The 25574-nt window shown below is 47.5% G+C and overlaps 1 protein-coding gene across 1 annotated transcript in view; it reads left to right on the forward strand.

The window, feature by feature from the left end:
• LOC119403296 (uncharacterized) overlaps positions 1–24142 on the forward strand; it is a 43036-nt gene extending 18894 nt beyond the window's left edge. Inside the window, exons 4-7 of the mRNA XM_049418264.1 lie at positions 3798–4312; positions 14071–14241; positions 22167–22408; positions 24125–24142. Coding sequence (XP_049274221.1) covers positions 3798–4312; positions 14071–14241; positions 22167–22408; positions 24125–24142 — 946 coding nt within the window. The remainder of the gene's footprint in view (positions 1–3797; positions 4313–14070; positions 14242–22166; positions 22409–24124) is intronic.
• Positions 24143–25574: the final 1432 nt, after the last annotated feature.

Below are 25574 nucleotides of genomic sequence, written 5' to 3' on the forward strand. Positions count from 1 at the left end.
CGGAGTAGAGAGAGCTGCTCCGTCGAGTGGATCTGGCGCCGGAGCTGCTCCAGATCTGCCAATGAACCATACAGGGAGCACTCTCAATCCGCCAATGGAACAGACTTGCTCCGAATGGAGCAGGAAAACTGCTACCGGAAGTGCTCCGAATCTGCCAATGGAATTCACCATAAGGGTGGACGGCACTGTAATCCATTTCAAAAGCGTGACCTTACTCTAGCGACGAAGCTTGTTCACCCTCGTTCAGACAGAGTACCAGAACTCTGTCGGGAGAGTGTGCCTACTCTGTGCAGCAGAGAGTTCTCAGCACTCCTGAAAAGGGGGTGAAATATGGGACAAGCGTTTACTCTCGCAAAGAGAGTGTCTAGCACTCTCTTGCCGCTGTGAGTGTAGGGCAAAGTACAAGTCGGAGGCGCGCATCGCAACTCCTGCGAAACACGAGCGGGGCGACGACCTTTCAAGCGCGCCCTTCGCGCCATCTCGTGGGTGATATTGAACGTACTGAAGTCCCTCCGAGCTCTGCATAGCGCCCGCGGCATAGAGTTTCGTACTATAAAACTAGAGGAGAATCTGGCGCTGCGATCGTTCAACCACCATGGGAATCATGGGAAGTACAGGCTTCGAATTAGATTGCGTTAGCTAGCCAACTGTCTATGGGTCTTTTTCTACAGTTTCAGTTTCGTTTTTCACACAGCGTGGGTAGTGGAATGCGGTGCAATACACTCAAGCGGTGCCTTTGTTGTTGAAAGAAGCTGAAGACCGCTAGGTCTCTTGGTTTCCGGCGACGTTGCGGCTTCAGAGGTTGTATTTGACATATTTAGCAAATGTCGTGCACGCACTGCTCCGCAGAGATGTAGCGTCTCATGTCAGTTTTGTAGGAAACTGTATAGAGTTTACGTTTTTTTGATAAGCGCGCCTTGCAAAGACTCGTTAAAATTGGCTGAAGAACGACGGTGAAGCGAAGGATACGCACCAACACAATCTTCTGACACGGCTTTACAGGGGAACGAGAGATGCGTTGGGGCAAATCACAGAAACAGATGCGTCTGGCGTCGCAGCAGAAGATACCTTAAGTTTTTCTCACTCAATACAGTATTTTTATTTCCATAAATAAATAATACGTACTCTCAAGGGAAAAACAAGCGTGCTTGTTTTCAAGTGTTGTAAAAAAACGCCAGGCCAGCGCTGAAACCGCAGCACAGTCACAGCGAAAGCTGGAAGACCGGCTTTTCTAGAGCCCGTTAAGCTCTCTTGGGGCTACAATACAAGTAGACTAGAAAGGTACCCACTACGCCACAAATCACAATTTTTGTGAAGTTGGGAAGCACCTACTAAGCCATTATTCGTCATTCTGCGGAGAAGCGAGGCACCAGCTGCACGTCTGTAAGGCATTATGTGCACTTTGTTGACGCGACGACTGATGACGACGAAGAATTATGGCTCAGCCCTTTGTAATGGGTTGGAAGATTGAAACGGCCCACCAGTTATGTAATTTGCATTGGGTGACTCCCGCTCGCTATTTCCCTCTCCCGTCATGCTGCATAACATACGTTGACGTGGGAGAGAGACGGGAGGGGGGGGGGCGAAGAACATTACTGAGACCCCGAAGAAATGGATCATGCGCTCATGGGCTTCCTTGGCAATCAATCCAAGTGCACTTGCGAGGAACCCACTACGCTATAAAGCATTGTAATTTTACTGAGACCCCGAGGAAATGGATCTGCGCTTATAGGCTTCCTTGGCAACCAATACAAGTGCACTTGCGAGGAACCCACTACGCTCTAAATCATTCTAATTTTTGAGAAGTAGGGCAGCAGGCACTGTGCCATTTTTGGTCATTTTACGGTGATCCGTGGTACCTGCTAAACGCATGTAAGGCATTATGCGCACTTTGTTGATGCTGTGCCTGGTGACGACGAATCATTATGGCAAGATCTTTGTAATGGGTTGGAAGAATTTCACAACCTACTCGTTGCGCAATTCGCATTGTGTGACGCCTGGTTACAGAATTCGCGTTGTGCGACGCTTGGTGCTTATTTTACTCTTCTACCACGCTATATTGCATATGCTAATGTGGTTCTTTCCCGACATGAAGCCTGTATAGGACCTTTGTGCAAAGCAGTTTCAGGCACCGGCATGGCTCAGAGGTTGAATACTTGGCTCCCACGCAGAAGGCCCAGGTTCGAACCTCGTTCCATCCTGGAATTTTTTTTCTTATTTAGTTTTTTTTCTTATTTCGATCGATACTGGTTACGGACACCGGCGGCGGCGGCGGCGGCGGACAACTACGGCGCCAAAAACGGCCGGTGAAATGATCTCATAACAGCTTTCGCTGTAAAAATTATTCATTATTCGGTGATGCCAAATCTAGAACACAGTTGACGAGCAATGCGTACCCTGGTGGTTGTACTTGTCCAGGCTTCACTTCCATCTCAAGGTCATGCATCTTTCTGCAATAAGTTTTACTTAAGGAAGAATGAAGTAAATTTTAATTGAAAAGAACTTCATACCGTTTTGTTTAAATCTCCACAAAGAAGCGTCTCGAACCTCAAGAACGAAATCCATCTGAAGAAGCTTTTCTTCCAAGGACGTTCGTTCGTTTTTGGCCTGTCCTCGTATTTTCGCCACTGTGTTTAAGATTTTGCAGCGATTGCGCAGCCCCTCACATGCCTTCTTAAAAAGGACGTCCCCTTCTCTTGGGGTCCTGCCCAAGCGTCGACTTTTTAGGAGCTGGCTCGCCAGGTTCTTAAGCTGGGGCAAAGTCCCGCGCCGTAAGCGCAACCTTAGTTCCAGATGCGACCGCTACAGGCGCAGCTCGCGCGAAAGACAAGTCTTCCTCTTCTTCTTCGCGCGCCATGATGACGATATTAATGCAGGCAAAACCACATATAGCATAGACAACTGTAGCATGCGCACGCTCGCGCGAAAGAGAAGCCTTCTTCCTCTTGTTCTTCGAGAGCCTTGATGATTATGATGATGATGACGATGATGATGATAATAATAAAGTAGGCAAAACCATATATAGCATAGCCAACTGTAGCATGCGGCGCTCGCTCCACTCCGGCAGTGCACTTCGATACTAATAACATGAACGAAATTGGAGGGATCGCAAGGCAGCAGCACAGCGGGCTCGGCGCCAAGACCCTGCGGTGAGAGCTCGCTAGGCCGCAGAGAGACGTCAGCGTCGTACGGACCCCGAGATACAAGCCAGCAAAGCCGAAGCAGCGCGGAAGCGGCGACAAGAGAACCAGAAGAGGTACGGGCGCGGGATGCAGCGTCCAAGCGCCGAAAGCGGTCGCTACCTGAAGTTGGTGGCGCCGACGCGCACTTCAAGCGCAATTTCCTCGACCACACGTTCGGCCACAGCTGCAAAGTCTGCGACCGCTTGTGGTTCGACAACAACCTGACCACAATCGCTACTATAACAACGAGTGACGTCTTTATATGACATAGAGGAATTGTACGGAGCATTCGCGGTTTACCCGATTATCTCCGAGCCAGCTCCTCAATCATCTTCACTTCGTGGATATGGCGTGATTTTCTCATCTCGTTGACCTACTCACATTGCCCCCTGTGTTGGCTCATTTCGACTACTCTGCACCCACCGAAGTACGCACCGATTCCCGCGGTCATGGCATCGGCGCTGTTCTCAGCCAAGATCAACGTGGTCAGGATTGCGCTATTGCATACTCCAGCCGCCTTCTTTCCGCAGCTGAACGGAACTATTCAATAACAGAGAAAGAGTGCAACGCTCTTGTTTGGGCCATCGGGAAATTTCGTCCTTATCTGTACGGCAGACCCTTCACCGTTGACAGTGATCACCACGCCCTCTGCTGGCTGTCTTCTCTTAAGGATCCCACTGGTCGCCTTGGGCGTTGGACATTACAACTTCAAGAGTACAGGTACACTGTCGTCTGCAAGTCTTGCCACTTGCATCAGGACGCCTACTGCCTGTCCCGTTATCCCGTAGACCCACCAGAACCTACGGCGAACGATACCATTCCATCTGTGCTCGCAATAACTAACCTCTTCAACATCTCTGCTGAGCAACGCCGTGACCCGACTCTCCGCAAGATCACTGACCACCTCAGCTCACCGACTCCTGATTACTCCCTTCGTCTCTTCGTGATACGCGATGGCACCTTGCTTCGTCGCAGTTTCATACCTGACGGTCCTGACCTCATGCTTATGATTCCGGCACACCTTCGTTCGACTGTTCTGGCCCAGATTCATGATTTGCCGACAGTGGGGCACCTCGGATTTTCGCGAACCTACGATCGTGCACGCCATCGTTTCTACTGGCCAGGAATGTGTAGGTCGGTGCGCCGTTACGTGACCGCGTGCGACCTTTGTCAGCGCCGGAAGAAGTCAACACTCCCACCTGCTGACCGTCTTCAATCACTCGACATCCCATATGAGCCGTTTCACCGTGTCGGCCTCGACTTGTTTGGTCCGTTTCCTATGTTTGTATCGGGAAATCAATGAATCGCCGTTGCCATGGACTATGCTACACGGTTTGCAATTACTCGAGCACTTCCAACCAGCTGCGCGACCGACGTAGCAGACTTCTCGCTCCATAATGTCATCCTTCAACACGGGGCACCACTCCAGTTCTTGACCGACCGTGGCAGACAGTTTCTTTCCAGGGTCATCAATAACATCCTGACGTCTTGCTCGACCAAACATAAGCTAAACACCGTGAAAGCACCGAGTCGGTGCTTTCACCGCCGGAGGGTAATGTTATGTTACCTAGAGGACGAAGAAGGGGAGGATGGGTTCGTTGCTCTTTCGCCATCTTGGTTGTTACCCCAATCACTGCGATGGTGTCAGTATTGTAAATATAGCCTTCTTCTGTCGTCTCCCCGTAATAATACGAAGCCTCCATTTCCCATCATTCCCATGGTTACCATGGTGGTTGAAGCACAGCTCAAGGACACTTAAGGACGCACGCCGCTCAAGGACATAGACACTAGCGCCACATTCCCCTTTAGGTTTTATAGTATGAAACTCTATGGCCAGCGCATGGCCTCCGAATTGCGCGCCGGCGGTCTTCTCTCTGGCCGTCCAAATCACAAAAAATGTACGGCGCGTCGTGCGCCCGGCAACCTCGAGAGGGTGCGTTGAGTGAGGATTCCGGCGGCAGCGCAGACCGCGGCAGAAAGAAGAGCGCACGGCATACCAGCGTGCACGTTGGCACTTTTTCTTGTGCAAGGAAGGATCAGTGGCCGGATCATCTGAATGCACTGAAGGCAAAAATTTTAACACGAAAGTGTTTTAGGCTGGGGTCCATGAAGGCTCTCACTGACGTATTCCGTCACGGATAGGACTTTGTAAAATATACACTAAAGGTGGCAAATAAAAAATCAAGAAGAAAAAAACACGGTTGATCCCTCCGCCATAGGAGTCGGAATAACACGAAAGTAAAGCGTGCCCCTATAGAAGTAACTGAATACTTACTGTACATTGATATAAGAAAGTTTGCACATTGTATATTGATGTCTGGCAGCTGATGGCGCCATTTAACGCGTATGCACCCACTTTGGTGATTGGCGGTACATCTTCATCCCGATGACTAACGTCCCTGCTGAATGATTAAACAAACCCTTGTGGTACCTGTAGTAGTTAGCGGTGAAAGCGTAATCAGAGAACTAGGTGTGATAGCCAGAAGAGTGTCGCATATTGGACGCAGAAATTGGTCGCCATCCCGCGGCATGTTAAAATGTGATCGAACACCACGGCCGGACTAGAGGGAAACGCAAAGCGCGTCGTGCCGCCCCGGTAGCCCGGCCGCGATTTTTCTCGGGGCGAGCGCTTGAGCATGGAACGCCGTGTTACAGCCAGGTGAAGCAGGCGCACGTCGCAGAGCTATTTTTGCTTTGTATTAGCGTGATGCTGAGCGAGGCCGACGCTTTTACGATGCTTGGGCAAAGGTCGCCACCTCGCGGTCTGTTAAGGCATTGACAAAATTAAACTTCTGTTGAAAACGCGCCGAATGGGGCGGACGCGTAAGGCGTTGCAGATGCTAGTCGCGGAGGCCACAGCAATGACGAATTACTTTACCTTACCACTCCCAGAGGTCAACACTACCTAGCCGACCGGTAGAGTGGTAGAAAGGCGCGTTCGTAAAGCCTCCAGAGTCTGTGACCGTGGCGCAGTGGATAGCGTGCCCGGCATCTACTGTTGCGGACCAAGCGGTCGTGGGTTCGATGCCCGTTGACGGTACCTTTTTTTCTCTGCCATCTGATTGTGTATATTTTTTCGACGTCATTTCCGTGACGGAAATACGTCACCGAAGTCTTGGTGGACCCCGGCATAAAACACTTTCGTGTTAAAACTTCCGTCGCCGGGAGTCGAACCTACGACCCCGCGTTCCGCTGCGCGCGGCGCGAACCGTCCCAGTAACTAACGGCACAATCTTCAGCGTACTAACGGCGAGCTATTTATATGCATCATTTACTGTTGGCGGCAATCAGAGATCGGTGGCACTTCAGCGTGTGTTCGTTATCACTAGCGAGGTGGCGCGAAGGGCTCGAAGGGCGCGCTTTAAAGGTCGTAGCCCCGCTAGTTGCGATGCGCGCACGCCTCCACAGGGCGTGGACGCTCGAGGGCGCGCTTATCTCGTGGTGGGGGTGGTTTCTACGTCTTGTACTTTCACCGCAAGTTTGCGTTGAAGTTACATAGAACAAGAAGGTCACTTCGCTCACTGCAGCGGCCACTTTTGCGAAAGGAGTGCGCTGCTCACATACAAATAAGTTGCAACTGCGACAGTTCGCGCTCATCATGTGTAGGCTTCTGCGTTCGTTTTGTGCGCCCTCCTTTGTGTTTGAGCAGCGCGCGTTAACTGTCGAGCTGTGACAGTTGTTAGTTCGCTCTCATTCTGTGTATTTCCTTTCCGTGCGTCCTTTTGCTCGAGCAGCGCGTTGCGACTTTCGAGCTGCTTGCCGTTCTTCGGGTGACATTACAACTTGTTGCTATAGCATTCATTCCTTCGTCCTTGTGCCAAAAGAATGCCAAAGAAGCGCTCAAGTATGTCTGTGGAGACACGTTTCACTTTCGGGCTATACCACTTCCTATGACAGAGGGATCAGCCATGTTTTTTTTTGTTGCTGCATTTCTTTTGGACCGATTTACGGAGGAACGTATTGCAACTGCTTGGTTTTCCTGATATAGATCACTGTAAGGATGCATCACTTCGTCTCTTTTAGTATTAAGGCGAAAGCCTTTAATGTCGCATACTCGCGGTGGCCGTCTGTCCGTGCCCTGGCACGGTGCCAGCTGTGGCCTCTCTCCCTCACATTCTCTCAGCAATCACGTGATGGCACAGCGGCTCATAGCAACAGTTGCACGTTGCTCCTTCCAACGCGCGTTGCGCAACTGTTGCTTAATGCGGCGGCGGCGTCCAGCGGTGGCGTCCTTCGGAGGCGTCCGTCGGCGGCGTAAGAATGTGGATTCCCCCGATACCATGGCATAGTCAGCCGAATGGCCACAGGCTTTCGCCGAACACACTTTGAAATTTCCAAGGTATCCTTCAATTTCTTTTACTTTTTTTTCATTACAATCCGTTTTATTTCGGCGCGAAATACGTCGATTTCCTCGAATACCTCGGCTCAGGGCCAGTAGTTGGCCGGAGCCCTCAGAGAGAACACGAATGCGACAAGAAAACAGTTTTACTTTACGAAGGCCCGGCTGCGACTTGTCCGTCTTCAGCGGCAGGGCGAGCGGGAGTCCCGAGCGTCATCGCGCCCAGCTCAATAATCGTTGACTTTTTTTATCTTCTTCGCCAGCACCCCCATGCAATGCAGCCCGCAAACTTCGTAGTGCGTTTCCAGCACATGCGGATCGCTTGCAGAGGCATCACACTTCTAAGTGATCCAATAGAGGAGGCGCATATTTACAGCAAAAAAAGGCGCATTTGAGAAAAAATAGGCCCCAGCATGCACTTTTCCTGCCGTACACATTGACCTGACATTTCTAAATCAGTGGGAGGCTTTATAAAAGCGCAAAACCAGGTTTTCCTCGCCTCACGCAAGCCGCGCCAACAATGGGGCAGCCTTTCCGCCCCTCAGTGGCGAGCGCCGCGGTGCGGTGGAGGCGCGGTCCACGCCCACCTCTGAAATTGAACTCTCCGTGCGATTGGGACGGCCAGAGAGAAATCCGCCGGATCGCTATCTCGGAAGCTATGGCCAGCGGTAAATAGTTTATATAAATAGCTCGCAGTTTGTATCCTGGAGGGCGTATGGCGCGTGGAATAGTTGTCTAGCGCGGTGCGCTGTGGAGCAAGGGGTCGCATGTTCGAATCCCCAGTAGCGCGCTGCGACATTTTTTCTTCTGATTTATTTGTCTTTGTGGCTTTTACACACACACACACACACACACACACACACACACACACACATATATATATATATATATATATATATATATATATATATATATATATACGGATCATGACGGCAACGGCAAAAAGAAGCCAGGAGGGTCCATATAATTCCATAAAAAATGCAGTATCGAGCAGAATTAAAACCAACTTCAGTGGTCATGCAAGTGCTACTGCGCATTTTGTTAACTGGAGCCCTGTGTGAATGGTCTTAATTGAAAAACCCTTTCTGTTTTTTCATGTTTTTTATAGCCTCTTTTACACTGGTTTTCTTCAAACATCGAATATCTCTACTGCAGTGGATTCCGAGAAAACCGAAATTCGCATCTCGTTAGCATGGCTACCATTCTTCTTTCTGTCATTGTCTTTTGACGCCACGCCGCTTGCTATGCAAGTTTATTATATTTAGTCTGCTTAGGCATTCACTGTCATGCAACAGCGCCCAGGGAGAGCTCACGTATTTCACCTAAATCAACAACCCACAGAGTACCAAGTCGATTATTCTGCTTTATATATTCCGAGAGAAATCACAACACCAAGGTCTCTGTCACCTAGAAATACGACTTGAAGCACGCCTGAAAACACGAATATACCAATTCTCAAGCCCGTAACAACTTTAGAATATTTCCCCAGAACTTTCGTAAATACACTGTCGTAAGTTCTAAGGACGCTTATTAAAAAATGAAGCGTTCTTTATATTGCCGGAAGCTTTCTCTGTCTTATTATTCTTTATAAATTGATATGCTTCATTATATTAAACATCAGCATCGGAATGTAGCCAACCCTGACGAAAATCAAACCTGCGACTGTGTTCTAGCAGAAAAACATAACTATCGAGCTCAAGGTTTTCGGTAAATCAACACTTCTAACAACTCAGCAACCACGATGGGTTAACAAATGACTGCATTAAGACAATATCATCTTTCTTTAGAGGGCTGTATATTAAGCATCGCGCAGGTTTATACGTTTTTCATTGAAAAAGCGCGCTGTAATTTTTCAAAGTTCAAGATTTAACATAACATACCATGCACAAGATTTGCTTTTGCAATTGAAAGCACAAGGCCCTGACGCCCTTTTTTAAAAAATATGTGAAGACACAAATATCGAGTTAAGTGTTAATAGTGAAATCTATAGCCGGGTAGGCCTGTTTTTGAAAGATGCACCTGGGTTTCTCATGTGTTGCTGTCTCCACAGAATGTAGCATACGTTGCTTACAATGACCAGCCACCACATACGTTCGGCGGGTCAAGAGGAGGGCACACAAAAGGCATGTTACCACTCCAGTGCGCGCCTTTTGGAGTTTACCGGTAATGTAGAGAAATAGAGCAACTTTACATGCTCGTTTTGGATTATGTATAAATTTCGAGAAATCGAAGCAGCTATTCAGTTACAAATACCAGCGTGTCAAAAAATGAAGTGTCACAAAATTGCGGCCGTGCCATCTTACCAGCCTGGTATTTTAATTAGAAGAACGCAGGGCTTAGAGTGTTGGCGGACGTCACGTCGACTGCCTGTTTTTAATTTCATCCTGTCGTAGCATTCCCATGGTACCATCGAGAGACCCGTTGAATTCTTATTGAATATATTTAATAGTAATGACCACTGATATTGCCAAAACCGTGCGTGAAAACAGCGGTAGAGGCATCTCTTCAACTTGGACTGTAGGTAACTGAACGGTGAAAACGCGAATGTTTGTGCACTAGATAAACTGTAGCTCTATTTGCTAACTGGATGTTAAGAATTGCTCTCCACATATGATACTAATCTTTATGAATTGTGCAATGTTAGCGATAGTATATAGCTTGTATTAGTTGGATAACATTCTCATGTCATTAAAGGGCACCTTCGCTCCGGGCATCTTCTCTTTTACAAGAAAGGAATGCAAGCTAGGGTGTGAAGTTGAGATACATTGGTTAACCTCCCTGCCTTTCCTCCTCGTTTTTCTCTCTCTCTCTCTCTTTCTCTGCCTGGAGCTGGACAAACCAACTCAGATTTTCTGAACTTGCCACACAGGTACTAGGAATATTTTCGTCTCTAAGAACAGCAGAATATCCAGCTTTATTATAGAGTCCAAACTCTTATGATAATTGGCAACTTTCTTGTAGTCAATGAGTCGGGTAGCTGGTCTATCCAGCTTACCGCTTCCTCGCCTACTTCTATCAATTGGTGCTGCATAACTGCATCATGTATTAACTCGACACATGAGAAAAGAACCACAACACAAACGAAGAGACAGATAGTGTCTCTTTGCGTGTGTCGTGGTTGTTTTCTTACACGTGCTGAGCAAATAAATGAGACAGCTATGAAACACTAATACGCACGAACTGCAACCCTTCTGGTGGTTCATGGTGAGATGGACGCGGCTGCAGTTCTCAAGCAACGATTAAACAAATCGCGCGATGAGATGGGACGAAAAGTGAGGAGTACAGATGAGCTCAAGCTAACCAATCAGTTTATTAACGCGATAGCGTTAAAGAGCTCCTTTCGCAGAAATTTCGGTGCCGGCGTAGGGGTGGGCGGCGGCAGCGTCGTTGGTTGTGGGCGAAAAATCGGCACTGTCCGTGAGCGAAATTTCGAGATGCAAATATATAAATAATAAAAAATATTCGGCTTGAGTAAGATTCGAACCCACGCCTTCCGCGTGGCAAGCATGGTGTTGTACCACGAAGCCACGCCACTACATCAAACTACTGCGTAAAAAACGCTGTAAGCATGCCATTTAGTGGGAGGAGTCTTTTTTTTTTTTCGAAAGTCTGCCTCATAACACGTGTAATATTGCGTGGCAGAATGGTACATTCTCACCAGGCGTCAAAACATGTGAATTACGAGCGAGTGGTTTAAAGCTGCCCACCGACTACGAATTGCGCACATGCGCAAGTGCGCATGGCACTTTATGGACGCATATTGGGTACTTCACCAACTTGCAAAGTGTGGGCATTTATTATGCACATCTTCTTCATGTGTACATTATCACCATCATGATGCATTTGGTTATGCATCCTCATCTTCGGCGTGTATCATCATCATCAGTGTGGGTTGATCGTGCCTGTTCGCTGCCGGGTCTTCGGGCCAAATAAACGTCTGCCCTACCAAGACCTCATACGTGGTGGAGGTTGCTTCTGGATCCCCCGTCCTCTACTCGTCCGCTCTACCTCCTGGAGCTTCGCTCAGGTCGCCGTTTGCGACAGCTGTGCAGCATTATGTCACAGCACGAGCAGGTCGCTGCTCCCGGCAGCGACCTGCTCGGCAGCGAACAGGCACGATCAACCCACACTGATGATGATGATACACGCCGAAGATGAGGATGCATAACCAAATGCATCATGATGGTGATAATGTACACATGAAGATGTGCATAATAAATGCCCACACTAATTCCCCCACGTGAAAGCGGCCAGCCTGGCCGCTGCAGGTCAAGGAGAGGAGGAACGTCGTATGAAGGGCTTGATGCGGGAGACGTGGACAATCTCGGTAGTACGGTAACGGCGGTCTGCTGGGGTTACAAGTGGCGTCACGCGATAATTCACAGGTGAAGTCTGTTCCAGAACTGTGTACGGCCCGATAAACCGTGGCTGAAACTTCTCACACAAACCAGGTGTGCGAAGAGGCGTCAAGAGCAGGACCTCGTCACCGGGTCGGAAAAAGACAGCACGATGCGCTTCATCATAAACAATCTTCCTGTCTTGCTGTGTAGGAGTGTAGGAGTGTAGGAGTGTAGAGGAGTGTAGCCCATGCTACACTCCTCTGCTTTCGAGTTTCTCTCTTTCCAGGCAGAAATTACCAACAGCAACAGACGCGCCACCGCTGGACATGACGTCATCACTAACCCCTTAAAACTAACACGCCAGGGATGACAAGGCGTATTTGACAAAGATAGGTCCCCTATCGAAACGTCGGCCAGCCTGATCTGAGGCACTTTCTCCTGTTTTTGAAACCTATAGAATTTGTAAAGGAATGCGTTTATTAGGACAGGTAGTAACCGTGGAGCCGAACCATGATACCGAAGCAACTAGATGAATAAGAATCGGTTGGAGCACATTCGGCAGGCATTCTCAAATCATGAATGGTAGTTTACCACTATCCCTCAAGAGGATGGTATATAACAGCTGCATCTTACCGGTACTTAACTGCGGAGCAGAAACCTGGAGGCTTGGGTTCAGCCTAAACTGAGGACGTCGCAGCGAGCAATGCAAAGGAAAATGATAGGTGCCACCTTAATGGATAAGAAGAGAGCAGAGTGGGTGACGGAGCAAACTGGAGTTAAGGACATCTTAGGCGAAATCAAGAAGAATAAATGGTCATTGACAGGACATGTAGCGCGTAGGCAACTTAAACCTTGGTCATTAAGAGTAACTGATTGGATTGCAATAGAAGGGAAACGAGCGAGACGGAGATAGAAAGTTAGGTGGGCAGATTAGATAAAGAAGTTCGCGAGTATAACGTGGCAGCAGCAAGCACAGGATCGGGTTGATTGGTGGAACATGAGAGAGGCCTTTGCCCTGCAGCGGACGTAGTCAGGATGATGATAATGATGATGATGATCATCATCATCATGTCTGGGATTAGCTGCGGGTTAACAACTACTTCAGCAAGCTCATATGTTAGCGTAGCGGAACCGTGCGAACGGGGTGATCACAGTCCTTTCCGGGTGAGACCGCGACAAACTTTGAAGTGCGAGGGACGTGCAAGGATTGGCTGCTCAAGGTGTCGTTCCCTGATTTTCCACTATGCGCGGCTATGTATACTCTCCCATCCCAGACCATCTGCCAAATCTGAATGACGTCGAGGAGCAGCTGATCTCGTCGCGGCTTCCGTTCATATGCACCTCACGGCCCACGCACGGCGGAGGCCAGTTTGATATTAAAGAAGGCCAGGTTGCGAACGTGCTCAGCAGCGTTCAAGCGACTGCACACAATAAGTAAATTCTTACCTATGTTCAAAGTCCTCTGTCTTGTGTCCGTATGACAAGCAGCTTCACCGCTCATTCACTGTCTCTGAGTGGAATTGCTCGTCATTTATTATTTTACCTTTTTATTCATTGTTTTAATTGTTTAATTTTATTTGTTAATTTACGTTAATATTCTTTTTTGGCGACGAAGGCGCCAGATTAATCAAATCGATCTCCGCAAAAGAGGAGCGTCACCTGGTTCGAGGCGCGCGCGAGCTAGATCTTTCTCTTCGCTCGTTGGCTTGGTTACTGCGAGAGAAAATGAGGGGCGACGCGCAGCCCAGGAACGGGCGCCTACGAGCTTCGCTATAAAAAATAAGGGGAAGGGGGCGCCCAGGTTGTATACGGGTATTTTTGTGTCATGAAGATAAAGGGGTAGAGAGCAATGGGTGGGGGAGCTTCGCGCTGAGTCATGATTCGGCTAGGGGTGAGGAAAATCATACACTGCATTTCTCTAGGAAAGACATCACCTTGTGAGCTGCAACTGTACATGAGAACTTCATGGTAAGAAAGGTTAAAAATTATTTGCAAGAAAGGCTCAGGAAGTCACGATATCCCTTTGAAACGTTGATACACATTGGCTGGAGTGTATTAAGCTTGTGAATCAGACACGACTCTCTATACTTTCCATCTTTCAGGTAAGTTTGGCGAAGTGTATAAACCATGAGTTAATCGACGTTGTACATGAGTTAATAGAGGACTGAATCTAACGTTGAATCTAACGTAAGTATTCTGCCGACTGTAGGTGTATTGATGGCGAGTAACAGAGCCGGCAGCGGCACAGTTTGGCTACAGCACAGCGTACCAAGGTTCGTGGATGACTTGCAAAAGGACTATGAGTTTCCAGACAATGGGCGAGAGAATGGCCAGCTATTTTTGTGCATCTCATTTCAGTTAGAAACGGTGGACATCATTGGTAAGTGCTCAGTTTCACTAATGTCTAACTTCTCTGTCATTACGAAAACATTTCAACACATCATTTTATCCGCTATCGAGCCCGCTTATGTAATTAATTCCATACTAATAGATGCCGCTGTAAACGAAGAAAAGAGAAGGAATCGCCAGTTACCGCTTCTTTGAAAGGTATAGCATCGAATGTGGCAACAGTACGACATGAATTCACTTCCGCTCATTAGGTAAGAAGAGTAATTAGAGGGGCTCGTTTTGTTTCTTGGAAACAACGAATGAAGTTAACAGTCACCTAAAAGGCCCCTCACCAGGTTTGACAGTTTTCAGCTGACGAGCGCAACGCATGCACTGGGAGTTCACGATTACGTCTGCCAAAATTTAAAACGCTACGCGCCGCGTAAATGGGTCAAATTTCAAGCTCAACGCTAGTTTCCCTTCTTCACACGGCCACGCGCCAAGAGAAGGAGGAGACGACGTTACATAGTGGAATGACCCTACGTATATGGTAGTGCTGTGACGTCGCTCCTCTACGTAGACGACTGTGCTCTGACGTCGTCAACAGTAGCACGTGACACTGCGATAATTATTTGACACGACGTGTAGTTGGTGTAATTTGTTGCTTGATTGGATAAATAAAACTTGAAAGCAATAATAAAACACACAAACGGAACGTGTGCGTTTTCTGTTTTAATTTTTACTGCGAATCGCCGCGAGATTCGAGACTAATCTACCTCCGTTTCGCACGCGTTCGTGTTCTCGCGATTTGCGCATCGTGCAGACGCCACCCTTTACAACGAAACTAATTTTCTACCGCGTTCAAGCGCTCATTAGGCTCATTTATCATCCGGCGTCTAACTATAGATGTTCATGCGGCGCATACGGTTTCCTAAAATTAACTAAAGGGTACTCTAGCGCTGCGATCGTTCAGCCACCGTGGGAATGATAGGGTAGTACACGGATCTGCCTAGTCTTCGTACTTGTGGGCTTTGAACGCACTTGTGGCTTTGTTTATTGCTGCGTTTTGGTTTTCTGTCGAGCGCACTTGTGGCTTTGTTTATTGCTGCGTTTTGGTTTTCTTTCGGATGAAAGAATGAATCGTTGTAAACTTCGTGACCAGATTTGAATCGGTGAGCCTAAAGAAGTTAAGTGGTAAAGTGGAACTGCTGAACGTTTGCTGAACTTCGTCTTGCGACAAAGCGGATACAGGCGACGCCGAGGCAAACGGAGCCGAAATTACGAAGTTTAGACAAATCCGTGTACTACCCCTCATTCCCGTGCTAGCTGAAGCGCCATGCGTTGCAGCTCCCATAGACAATAGCACCAGAGTTCCCTCTAGTAAGCATTGTATGAAACTCTATGATGCGGCGCACCGCTAGTCTCGCGTCCGTACAAGTGTCGTAGCTTTCGTGCTCAGTAATAGGTTGAAAGCCAAGTGATCGGCGAGGGCGCATTCGGCATAACTTGCAGAGATGAAGCGCAAAGAACGCCGCCACAACACCGCTCGCGTCTCGTGGGCTCGGGCTGGTTCGGGCAGGTCATGCGCTGGTGACATTGTGTGCTCATGACGTGTTCATGCGCATGCCTTATATGTGATTCTCCTGCTCGCGTGCCGAAGAGGGCAGGGAACGGATTTCGCTTGCGAAGGCTACATGGGCCGAGCGGCAAGGGTTTGCAGCACACCTCCTCGCATCATGGTTTCGCGCCGCTACAAAACATTGTTTTTCTCAGCTTCTAACGTATCGATTAGAAAAATTCTTGGGGCATAACGCTCTTTATTGCGCTCGCAAGAACTTCCAATGTCTTAACTAAAATTCGCTATGTCACCTGGTGAGGTGCTGTTTAAGACAAGGAATGCACAGCAGTCTTTATATGTATGTTTTAACCGCAGTGTAGTAATTATGCCGTAAACGCGAAGGAATTAAAGTGAATAAAAAATCGACTTGCCGCAGATAGGGACCGAACCTACAACTTTCGGATGACGTGTCTGATGCTCTTCCAATTCCACTACAGCGGCGGTCGCTTTCCCATCTAAATTCATTTGGAAATTATGTGTAATACTGGGTGTGCTAGGCAGCGCCCCTCGCAGCCATGACGGCGAGTGTGGAAAAAGTCTTTGTTGCCAGGTGGCACCACGTAGCACGTGATCTTTTCAAGAGGTGGCAGATGGTCAATAAACCCACACATGCTACCTGCTCAAGGAAAACAGCTTAACTGAGGCCCGGTTACATGCGATAGATCGCCAACTACGAACAGGTCATATGCACGGGATGACACGTAAAATAAGTGCAGCAATAATAGGTATGTGACACCAGTGTTCAGGTAAAGTCTTTACGGATTAATGAAAGGCCGCGAATATTAAGGCCGTTCAATTTACCGGCATTTCGTCTTAGTATCGTATTTGTCATTTATTTGTTATGTCTATCCTGTTCTTTCTCTCACTACGTGTGCAGTAATCCATGATTAAGAACGCCAAGAAGCACATTGGTACCGTTGCTCACAAACTCATGCCAGAATGGTCCCCTGAGCCACTTACTGAAGGGCCGACTGCTTGAGCGTTTATGTGGCTTTTTGTGCTCGCAGGCATGTCGAATTTTTCATTCAGCCAGTGGTTCATAGGTACAGTGATCTTGACAAAAGAGCCAATCACGCCAGCGATTGTTCTCGCAGTTCGGTGCAAGGAAGGCCGGAAGAGTTAGCGACCTCCAGTTTGCTGCAATGTTCGGCCACCATGGTTCGGCTATGCCTTTGCATCAAGATCGTGAAAATGTGTGAGTCCGTGGGAAAGCGATAACTTGCCATGCTTACGAGTACAAAAAAGCCCCTTCGCCAAAGAAAGGCTCGATCCCGACACCAGGCGACTCACCAATAGGCGGGCTAGACGGCCATTTCGGCAGGCGCTCACGTGCTTCGTATTGTGTTTTGGCCGACTGTACAGTACTAATGGATTGAAATAGGACACTCAGAACGCGTGGCCTCCGGTGCATGCAGCGCCGCTCGTGGATCCTCATGGAATCAAAGTGTTGCAGTGTGGTATACAGCGAGGGAGAGAACATCTATGCAGCAGGATTGCTGCTTCCGGTCCCCAACGAACCGGCCTGCAGTTCAGCACATTGCCAGCATGGCGCTGCAAGGCTTTTACGCTTTCGTAAGCCGACCGAAATGGCTAGCCTGTGCGCACCTCCTATATTGCCGCGCGAGCAGTGCACGCTCTCGTTACACGCGCTTTGGTGATGCGGCACGCATGCTGTGCAAGTAAGACAAAGGATTCCGCGAAGAGATTGTGCCTTACATGCGTTCTTTGATGCTACATCGGCCACTGCTTGCAACACGATTAGATTGGATGCGTCGAACATGGGCGAAGGAAGCGGGAAGAACACAGACATTATTTAACATCCCCGCGATTTGTCACTGGGTTAATAACCACGACGATAGCGGGCCCTGGACTTGAATGATCAGAGAATGCATTGCTTACATGCACGCTGTAAGGCGCAATCTGAACCTTGTGTCTCCCTTGCACAGTATGCGTGTCGCATAGCCAAAGCACGTGTAACGAAGCGTCCTCTGCTGGCGCCGCAATGTAGGAGGTGCGCACCGCCAAGCCATTTTGGTCGGCATACGAAAGTGCGAAAGCCTGGCGGTCTGCTGAACGTCAGGCCGGCTCTTTAGTGACCGGAAGGAAAAAATTCTGCTGCGTAGATGTTCTCTCCCTCGCTCTATACCACAATGCAACACCTTCACTCGAAGGGCACGCACGAGCGGCGCTGCATGTACCGGCGTCCACGCGCTCCGAGTGAGCTATTTCAATGCGTGAGTACTGTACATTATGAGATTCAAACAGAGGTAAAAACCGGACAAACAGAAAAGGAGGCAGGATCAAGCGCTGACTGCCAAGTAAATGTTTTTACTCACGCAGGGACGTTATTACAGTTTACGTAAATGGGATATTAAGAAAAAAAAAACACAAGAAATACGACAAGGCTAATACTCAGCGAATGCCTTGATTGCAAATGTAATAGAGTCCCCTATAACTTAGCACCCCATATTGATAACTGACATACGTTACTGCGTCGTGATAAATTACACACGTGTTCTAAACGCCTCGAACATTACAGCCATATGTGTAAGTGATCCACGGTGCTACATGAGAGAGAAATGTAACGCATTTAACTTACTAACACCACTTTTAAGCCCGGCCCAAAAACTTTCACAAACATCACAATAGAAGTGGTAGAAAAATGCCTACAAAAATCATTTTATGTTCATAATGGTCTGAACTTCCTTGTGTGAGAAAAAAGCTAGTAATTCAAGGCAGGAAATTTAAACACAATCTGAGCTATATTTGTTTCCTGGTGTGTCAATTAAGTCGAATAATCTTAAATCTGAGGTTGCAGAATTAATATAAATTGTGCGACATTTTTTTTTCCAGGACCACGACATGATTATGGTACATGCCGTAGGCTGACAAACTAAAAACCAATTTTTCCCACCTGGAACGGTCACCTAAGTTCAACTATACGACCCAATCAAATTACGGTAGCCGTAGCTGGGAATCGAACCCGGATCTTCACGCACACGCAGTGTGACGCATTAGCTGCGTAATGCCGCCGCCACTAAATTAGCCCTGCATGTGCCAGAGTATAAACCCTAACTTGAATATTCCGAACTTGTGCGATTTTGTGAACACGAGATATATAGTGCAAGTCGAAATACTATTGTTTCTCATTAAGAAACACTTAGCATCCACCCTTGTAGAGCGCAAAACTAAAAAAAATGCTTCTTAGCTGACGAAAAATTCGTCAACTAAGGAAGTTCTACGGATTCGCATGTAATTTTTTTCTACAAACCAGCGGACGGCAGGTTTTCCTTTCATAAGCCTTCCTCTACCTTGCAGGACTCGGCAGAAATCATTTGCATTATTTTTCCGTATGTTGAAAGAAAATGGTTTCTGTCTAATATACATTCTATGCTTTAACTCTGAACTTTCAGCTCATCATCTACACGTCCAGGCCGCTCATGTCTACCAGACCAATTATCTTGAATGGACAGTCATTTTCCCGTACTTCCGATTACTTCTTCTAAAACATTATCTCTGGAATCCTAGGTACATCCTCATAAACTTCCTCTATACAAGGAAGAAGAGACGACGTGTTTTTGCGATGGCGAAACCTTCTACCTTGCACACCGGTACGTCGGCAATGTTTCCACTGTTTTTCAGTATGTTAATTGGAACTTTAGTAATATCGTACGCGAGCCTTTGCAGAACTTTAAATCATCTCAATGCCGTTCGATATCTGAGACAGCGCTGGAATAGATGCCTGGACGAGTTGGTTTTCACTTTAGAAAGATAAAACAGCGCAAAAATTGCAGAAGACACAGAAAGACGCACAGATACAGCGCTGCCTCTATGCGTCTGTCCATGAGTTCTCTTTCTTTTATGCTGTTTTATCATAAGTCTGAGACATGGTAAGTTTATTGCGAACGTGAATGTGTGACACCCCTGTTCGTCGCGAATCCGAACTGTTCTCTGTTGAGATCAAGCAAAGGCACGTAATTTTATCGCAGAGGGTGAAGCACTGCGCTCATGTATAATGCTAACTCTGATACAATGCAGTTTTACTGATACTGAGAGTGGCAACGATATGCAAGAGTTTAAAACGCATTATAGAAGCACTGTCATTTTATTCGTTAGAAAAATCGGTTTCAATCGACGCTGAATGTAGTTGGACAGCGTAACTTTTCTTGACATGTTGAAACGATTGACACAGTTAAACTCCCTACAAAATCATTTTCGCGGCGCTCTTCGGGGGCCCTGATTATGCGCTGCCTTACCATAGCGCCGTCAAAACACAAGTAAAATCAGTTGCTATACGGGGTTTTTTATGCGAAACGTATGAGGCGAACACTATTCGTTTCCCATTTTTCTAGTGCGCCAGATCATGTCATGTGGCTTTGACACTTGTATCATGCTTTGCTTTACTCAAACAAACATGCAGTGCCTTGCATGCGTAATTCTAATCACATCTAGGAGAGAAACATGAAGCAGAAAGATACTGGAATACGGGCATCTTTCTGTTCCTGGTTATAGGTTAAGACCTTAAATGGAAAGGCTTACTTCTCTCAAGGTAACGTCAACTCTTTCATCCTAAATAGTGAGATTTTACTGCGCAATTAGATAAGCAGTTAAAAGGACTGACCAAAAAAAGAAACTGATGAAAAGGACTGATGTTTGATCATGCATACGCATGCGTCTCATCAAGCGAGTTCCAAGCTAACGCCATGGACCCAAAGAGGAATGCATAACTATGATACAAGCGTTACTTAGTACGAGCATCATAACATACGAGACTCCTTGAGTAAACACGAGCGGCCAGCGTAACAAAGTGAACATCCTGTTCCGCCAAACCTATATGACTGCAATGGGACCTTCACCCACCACATCCACGACAAAACTCCTCAAGACGAGGGTTCATAATACCTGCTAAGAGTTACTTGCTGCTCAAACGGAAAATCAATCAATAACACTGAGGCTTACAAAAACGGGACAAGCACTTCTACGGAATCTCGGCTATACACTCGAGCGAGAAGTACACCTGCACCAGCATATTCTTCACGAAATCAAGGATAAAATACCTATATTTAAAACACTTAAGAACATGCCCTCGGAACATAAGAAGGCAAGAAGAAAATCACGGACAAGTTCGCTACAGCAGACGCTAGAGAACTATAGCCACAATAAGACTGTGCGATACACAGGTGTTGCTAAATACCATGGAGTAAACAATTACGTAGCCAGCGCCGAAACAGGTCAAGAGCTCACTGCCACTTCGACATATGCAAATTATTCAACCACCGCAGAGAAACAAGACGCTGCTTTAGCAATTACTACAAGTTCATCGTCACTGACCATCGCGATGGATTCATGAGAAGCGTGCCCAGAATTCCTAAAAGGATCAATTAGCCGATGAACACTCCGAGATATTCTCAAGCACGACTTCGAACAAGCAAATGTCCTCTGGGCAACGGGGCATAAATCCCTAGCGGTGAACTCTGCTAGAGATAACATAAATCCATAGCGGTCAAGGAAAGGTCGTAAAATCGTGTCGAGACTTCACAAATGGCTGCAGAAATGTTCACGACTAAGAGCGGAGTGCAAGGGCCAGAATCTAGACCAATGAAACTGTTCAACAAGTGGACCGGGCAAAGCGATTACATCGACGACTGACAGTTAGTCTTCTGTCGATTGAATTTCCTCGTGTCAATCGCATTACAATTTGCACGATTGTAACTGAAAAGCCCATATATCACAGTGTGTGCAAGGTGGGTACTAAAAATGCTCACCGACCAACTCAAACCGCAAAGAATTCCCAGGCGGCGAACTTCTATGCAGAGGGACTAAAGAAAGTGGTGCCGCAATACGAAAAGGGCTTAGAATTTAACGATTCATTCTAAAAAGACAGGGCGTGCAAACACGGACACAAGAAAGGAGTCTGGACACCACAAACGCCAACAACTGAAGAGATGCACAACGGCTGAAAAGAAAGAAGGCACGAAAACTTATCTGCGCATGCCCATGCAACAGGCAAAACCTATCAATCCGGCACGCGTGGCGGTCTACGTGGAAGATCTCAGCTCTCTGTTATTCTAAAAATTTAACGATGATTGTGAAGAAAAGTGAAGTAGCTTTGTGCTAAACTTAACCAGCCAATAAAAACTTTTACTAACGAATATTTTTGGGGACCAAACGGCCCTTACTTTTTGAATAACCCTCGTACTTCCTTAAGCTTATGGTTCATCAGTACCGGCTAGTGAATCGTTCGTGCTGAAGGTTTTAGGGAACAGTTCAGCATCAATGTACCTGACAGTAACCATAACCCAGAAGTTACGCTCACAGTAACCAGAGAATACATTTTTTTTCTACTGTACTTTTCGTAGACATCTACACGCAAGAACTGAGATACAAGATGGACGACGACATTGTAGTTCAGTCATGGAAGAATGGCGCAGGCGAGGCTCAACACCAGTTTTGCCAGCGTAACTACAGTGTGACTGACGTAATGACAGTAAGCATCAACACCAAGGGTGGACGTGTGTATTTTTCTAGCCGCGAGGACCACAGCAAGTGGTACGTGACGCGGAAGAAGGCGTTCTTCTGCTTTTCTTCACTGAACCGCATGGTAAGTACATCTAGTGTACGCCAAACATATATCAGCGTTTATCCGCGTGTATTGTTCCTAGGTTTGTTCCTACGTGACTTTTGTAAAGCTGATTACCCTGTGCTGCAATCAGGCAAATCTGAATTTGGACCCTCCATGTGAGGGAAGGATAGGTTATGCACCAGTTCATGGTTGCACATATTCAACCGTTGCTCCGGAGCTGTTATCACTGGAATTCAACACGTCGATCTGTACTGCTACTTGTTCCTGTGAGATGAATGCGCTTACCGAGTGACAGCTGTGGTTATTCGGGCGCATAAGGTGTGCGTAGCGTTCAGTTTGGCATTAGTTTCAGCAGCTTTATCCATGAGTTTAGACATTACTAAGTCACGTCTTCTGGCCGCCTCTATTTACATCAGTTGTAATGGTCACTTAAAAGCAAAGGTTCCTGTTTACCGGCTATTCAGTATATTCAAAGAAATGCAAACAGCTTACTCCACACTCATTGTACATTTTGCACACGCATTCACAGCAGAACGATGACACTGGAAACAATTCTCCAATATAAACCTGAAAAGTCATCGAGAATTCAAGCAACCAAGGCATTGCTCAAATTCCTAAGGACAACAGACTTACACGAACGGCTGTAGACTTTTTAATGATGCCGCATACCGCACAAGGCTGCCGCTCTGCGCTGTGAAGTTATGTGTGTGCGTGTGTGTTCCCCTCTCTTTCTCTCTTTCTTTACTCTTCTTTCAATCTCCCCCATCCCTTACCCCTGTACAGGGTAGCATACCGGTTATGCCAAACTGGTTAACATCCCTGTCTTTCCTCTCTGCCATTTTCCTTCCTTCCTTCACATGCATAAGTAAACCAATGACTCAATTAGACGCGTCTGTTGCTTAGAACCCTGCAGGACCCACCAATCGTATTTTTCGAGTGAAGGGTGGGACACCGACAAATGTTATAGGCACTACAAGTATAGGCAAACATAGGGTCCAAAAAAGAAGCGCTTGCAAAGCCACAGTTCTCTTAACAAGCTGGCTTCGTGGAATCATTGAGGGTGCCCCAGGGAACTTTAGCCAGAGCAAAAATATGCCGACGCATCCTATGACGATGCGACCAAATCCATGCTACTTACTATTTAATGGAGTTAGCCACGCCTTTATTGTATTCTGCTTAATTGGTTAAGATGGCAAGATTAATTAACCAACTCCTGAAACAGCGAAGTTGGGCAAAAAATTCCAGTCGAGAGATTATAGAACGGTTTGCAAATCGTCCGGTTAGTCTATTTTTTAACATTTATTATTAAGTATTAACTATTAAGAAGTACTGTTTTTCTACTTACTACAGGTGCCCGCGAAATACATAAAAAATGGCTGCCTCTGCCGTAATCGGAAGCAGACGGAAGCCTCAAATGGCGACCAGCAAAGTAGATTGGTTGGAAATTGTACATGCGTCTATACTGGCCGCTGGCGTTTATAAGAGTACAGACATGGCGGGAAGATGAAGGCGAAAAAAGAGGGCGGGAACTTCGGTTCGCAATATAGGCACTGCCTATGCACTAATGAAATCATTTCTTTTCTGAGAAATCGCTTCAAACTTTGCTTTCCGAAAAGGCCCGATTTTGCGCCGGCATAATCCAACACCCACGCGCATCCTCCGGCAGCCAGGGACACGTCGTGAGCGGTTACTGACCGCCTGTTTTCCAAACGTAACCCGCCTTCAAATACTCAGATAAACACATTCAAGTAGGAGCGCCCGAACGGCGCCCAGCGCGTGCGGACACCGTCTACGTCGAGATCAGACATGTCATATGCTAGAATTACCGCGCATAGCTGCCACAGTCACGTACACTCACTCGATTCTGTTATAACGTCAAACGTCATCTTTGATGTAGGCAAACCACGAAAACAGCAAACAGAAACGAGGGAAAAGAGCAGACAGCGGCGGCAGCAACAACGCTCGCCGTCGAAAGTCTCGAGCTTTTTCACCTTACCGACTGGGCGTGTCAAACTTGACTACCGCGTACGCGCTCGAAACATCATACTATATCTGCCTCTTAAACTACCGTCTTTAAGCCAACAAAAACCATTATATATAGCGCGTCTAAGCGTTCTGTACACAGACTTTTTTTTTCAGGATCCCACGCGTGGTAGCCTGCTGCACACTCAATGTCGATGGAAATGTCATCATGGTGTAGACTAAAGCGTATCTCAAAACGACATGTTGCACCTTCAGCAGCGCGAACGCAATGTGAGATCAGCAAACAATGACCCTTAATATTTGTTTGCATCGCTCATTTTATGGGAGCTCGTACAGCAACAAGCATAACGGTGACAACTCGTTAACTGATAGTTTTAGTCGGGCATCCGCAACAGCCACGCGGACGCAGGCTGCTGTTGGAAAGCTACTGCAGACGCCCAGCTAAAGCTGTATAATTAGTACCCACGAAAGCAGTACACTAACCGCTAACAGGCGCACGTTTTCCGTGCCCGCAGCTCCATGAATATTCCGTCCTCCAAGCCTCACTTCGAGCACGGAGCCTGGCGTCACCGCCACTGAAGATGCGCATGTTCATTCGAACACAAAACTACAAGACAGGCAACTGACGCAACCCGCGCAACCGGCGCAACGCATTCCAAAAGACCGAGCAGACAGAGGGGAAGCGAAGGCGCCGAGCAAGTCTGGCTCCCGGCGGCCCGGCTGGCTGCGTCGGCGAGCGAGCCACGGACCACGCCATGGCTAGCCATGGCGCCAGGAGAGTGAGAGAGGAGGCGGGGGAGCCGCGCCTGCTCAACTCCGTCGGCGAGCCATGGCGCCGATGGCGCCATGGCTAGCCGTCAAATGGATACCCGAAGAGAGTCACGGTGCCGTGACCCTCTCTTGACTCTTTTTTAGGGGGCGAAGCTCATTAAGGCGGCACCCGTTCGTCCCTTGTAGTCGTAGTAGTCGTAGTGCGTAACCAGTCGTAACGCTAGTACCAGATCTTGACCTCCAAGGTGGTGCCGGTGGGAGATTTTTCCTGTGCGTTGTTGAACAATAAAAAATTCGCAGCGTGCGCGTTAACTAAAAGCCGAATTCTTCTGTCTCTCATTCCCCATTAGCAGCCATTGGCATGTTCCAGTAGGAAACGTTAGTAGAAGTAGAAGTGTAAGTGTTAGCTAAAAGCCGACTTCTTCTGTCT

This window comes from Rhipicephalus sanguineus, chromosome 8, assembly GCF_013339695.2.
Source record: "Rhipicephalus sanguineus isolate Rsan-2018 chromosome 8, BIME_Rsan_1.4, whole genome shotgun sequence".
Classification (NCBI taxonomy): domain Eukaryota; kingdom Metazoa; phylum Arthropoda; class Arachnida; order Ixodida; family Ixodidae; genus Rhipicephalus; species Rhipicephalus sanguineus.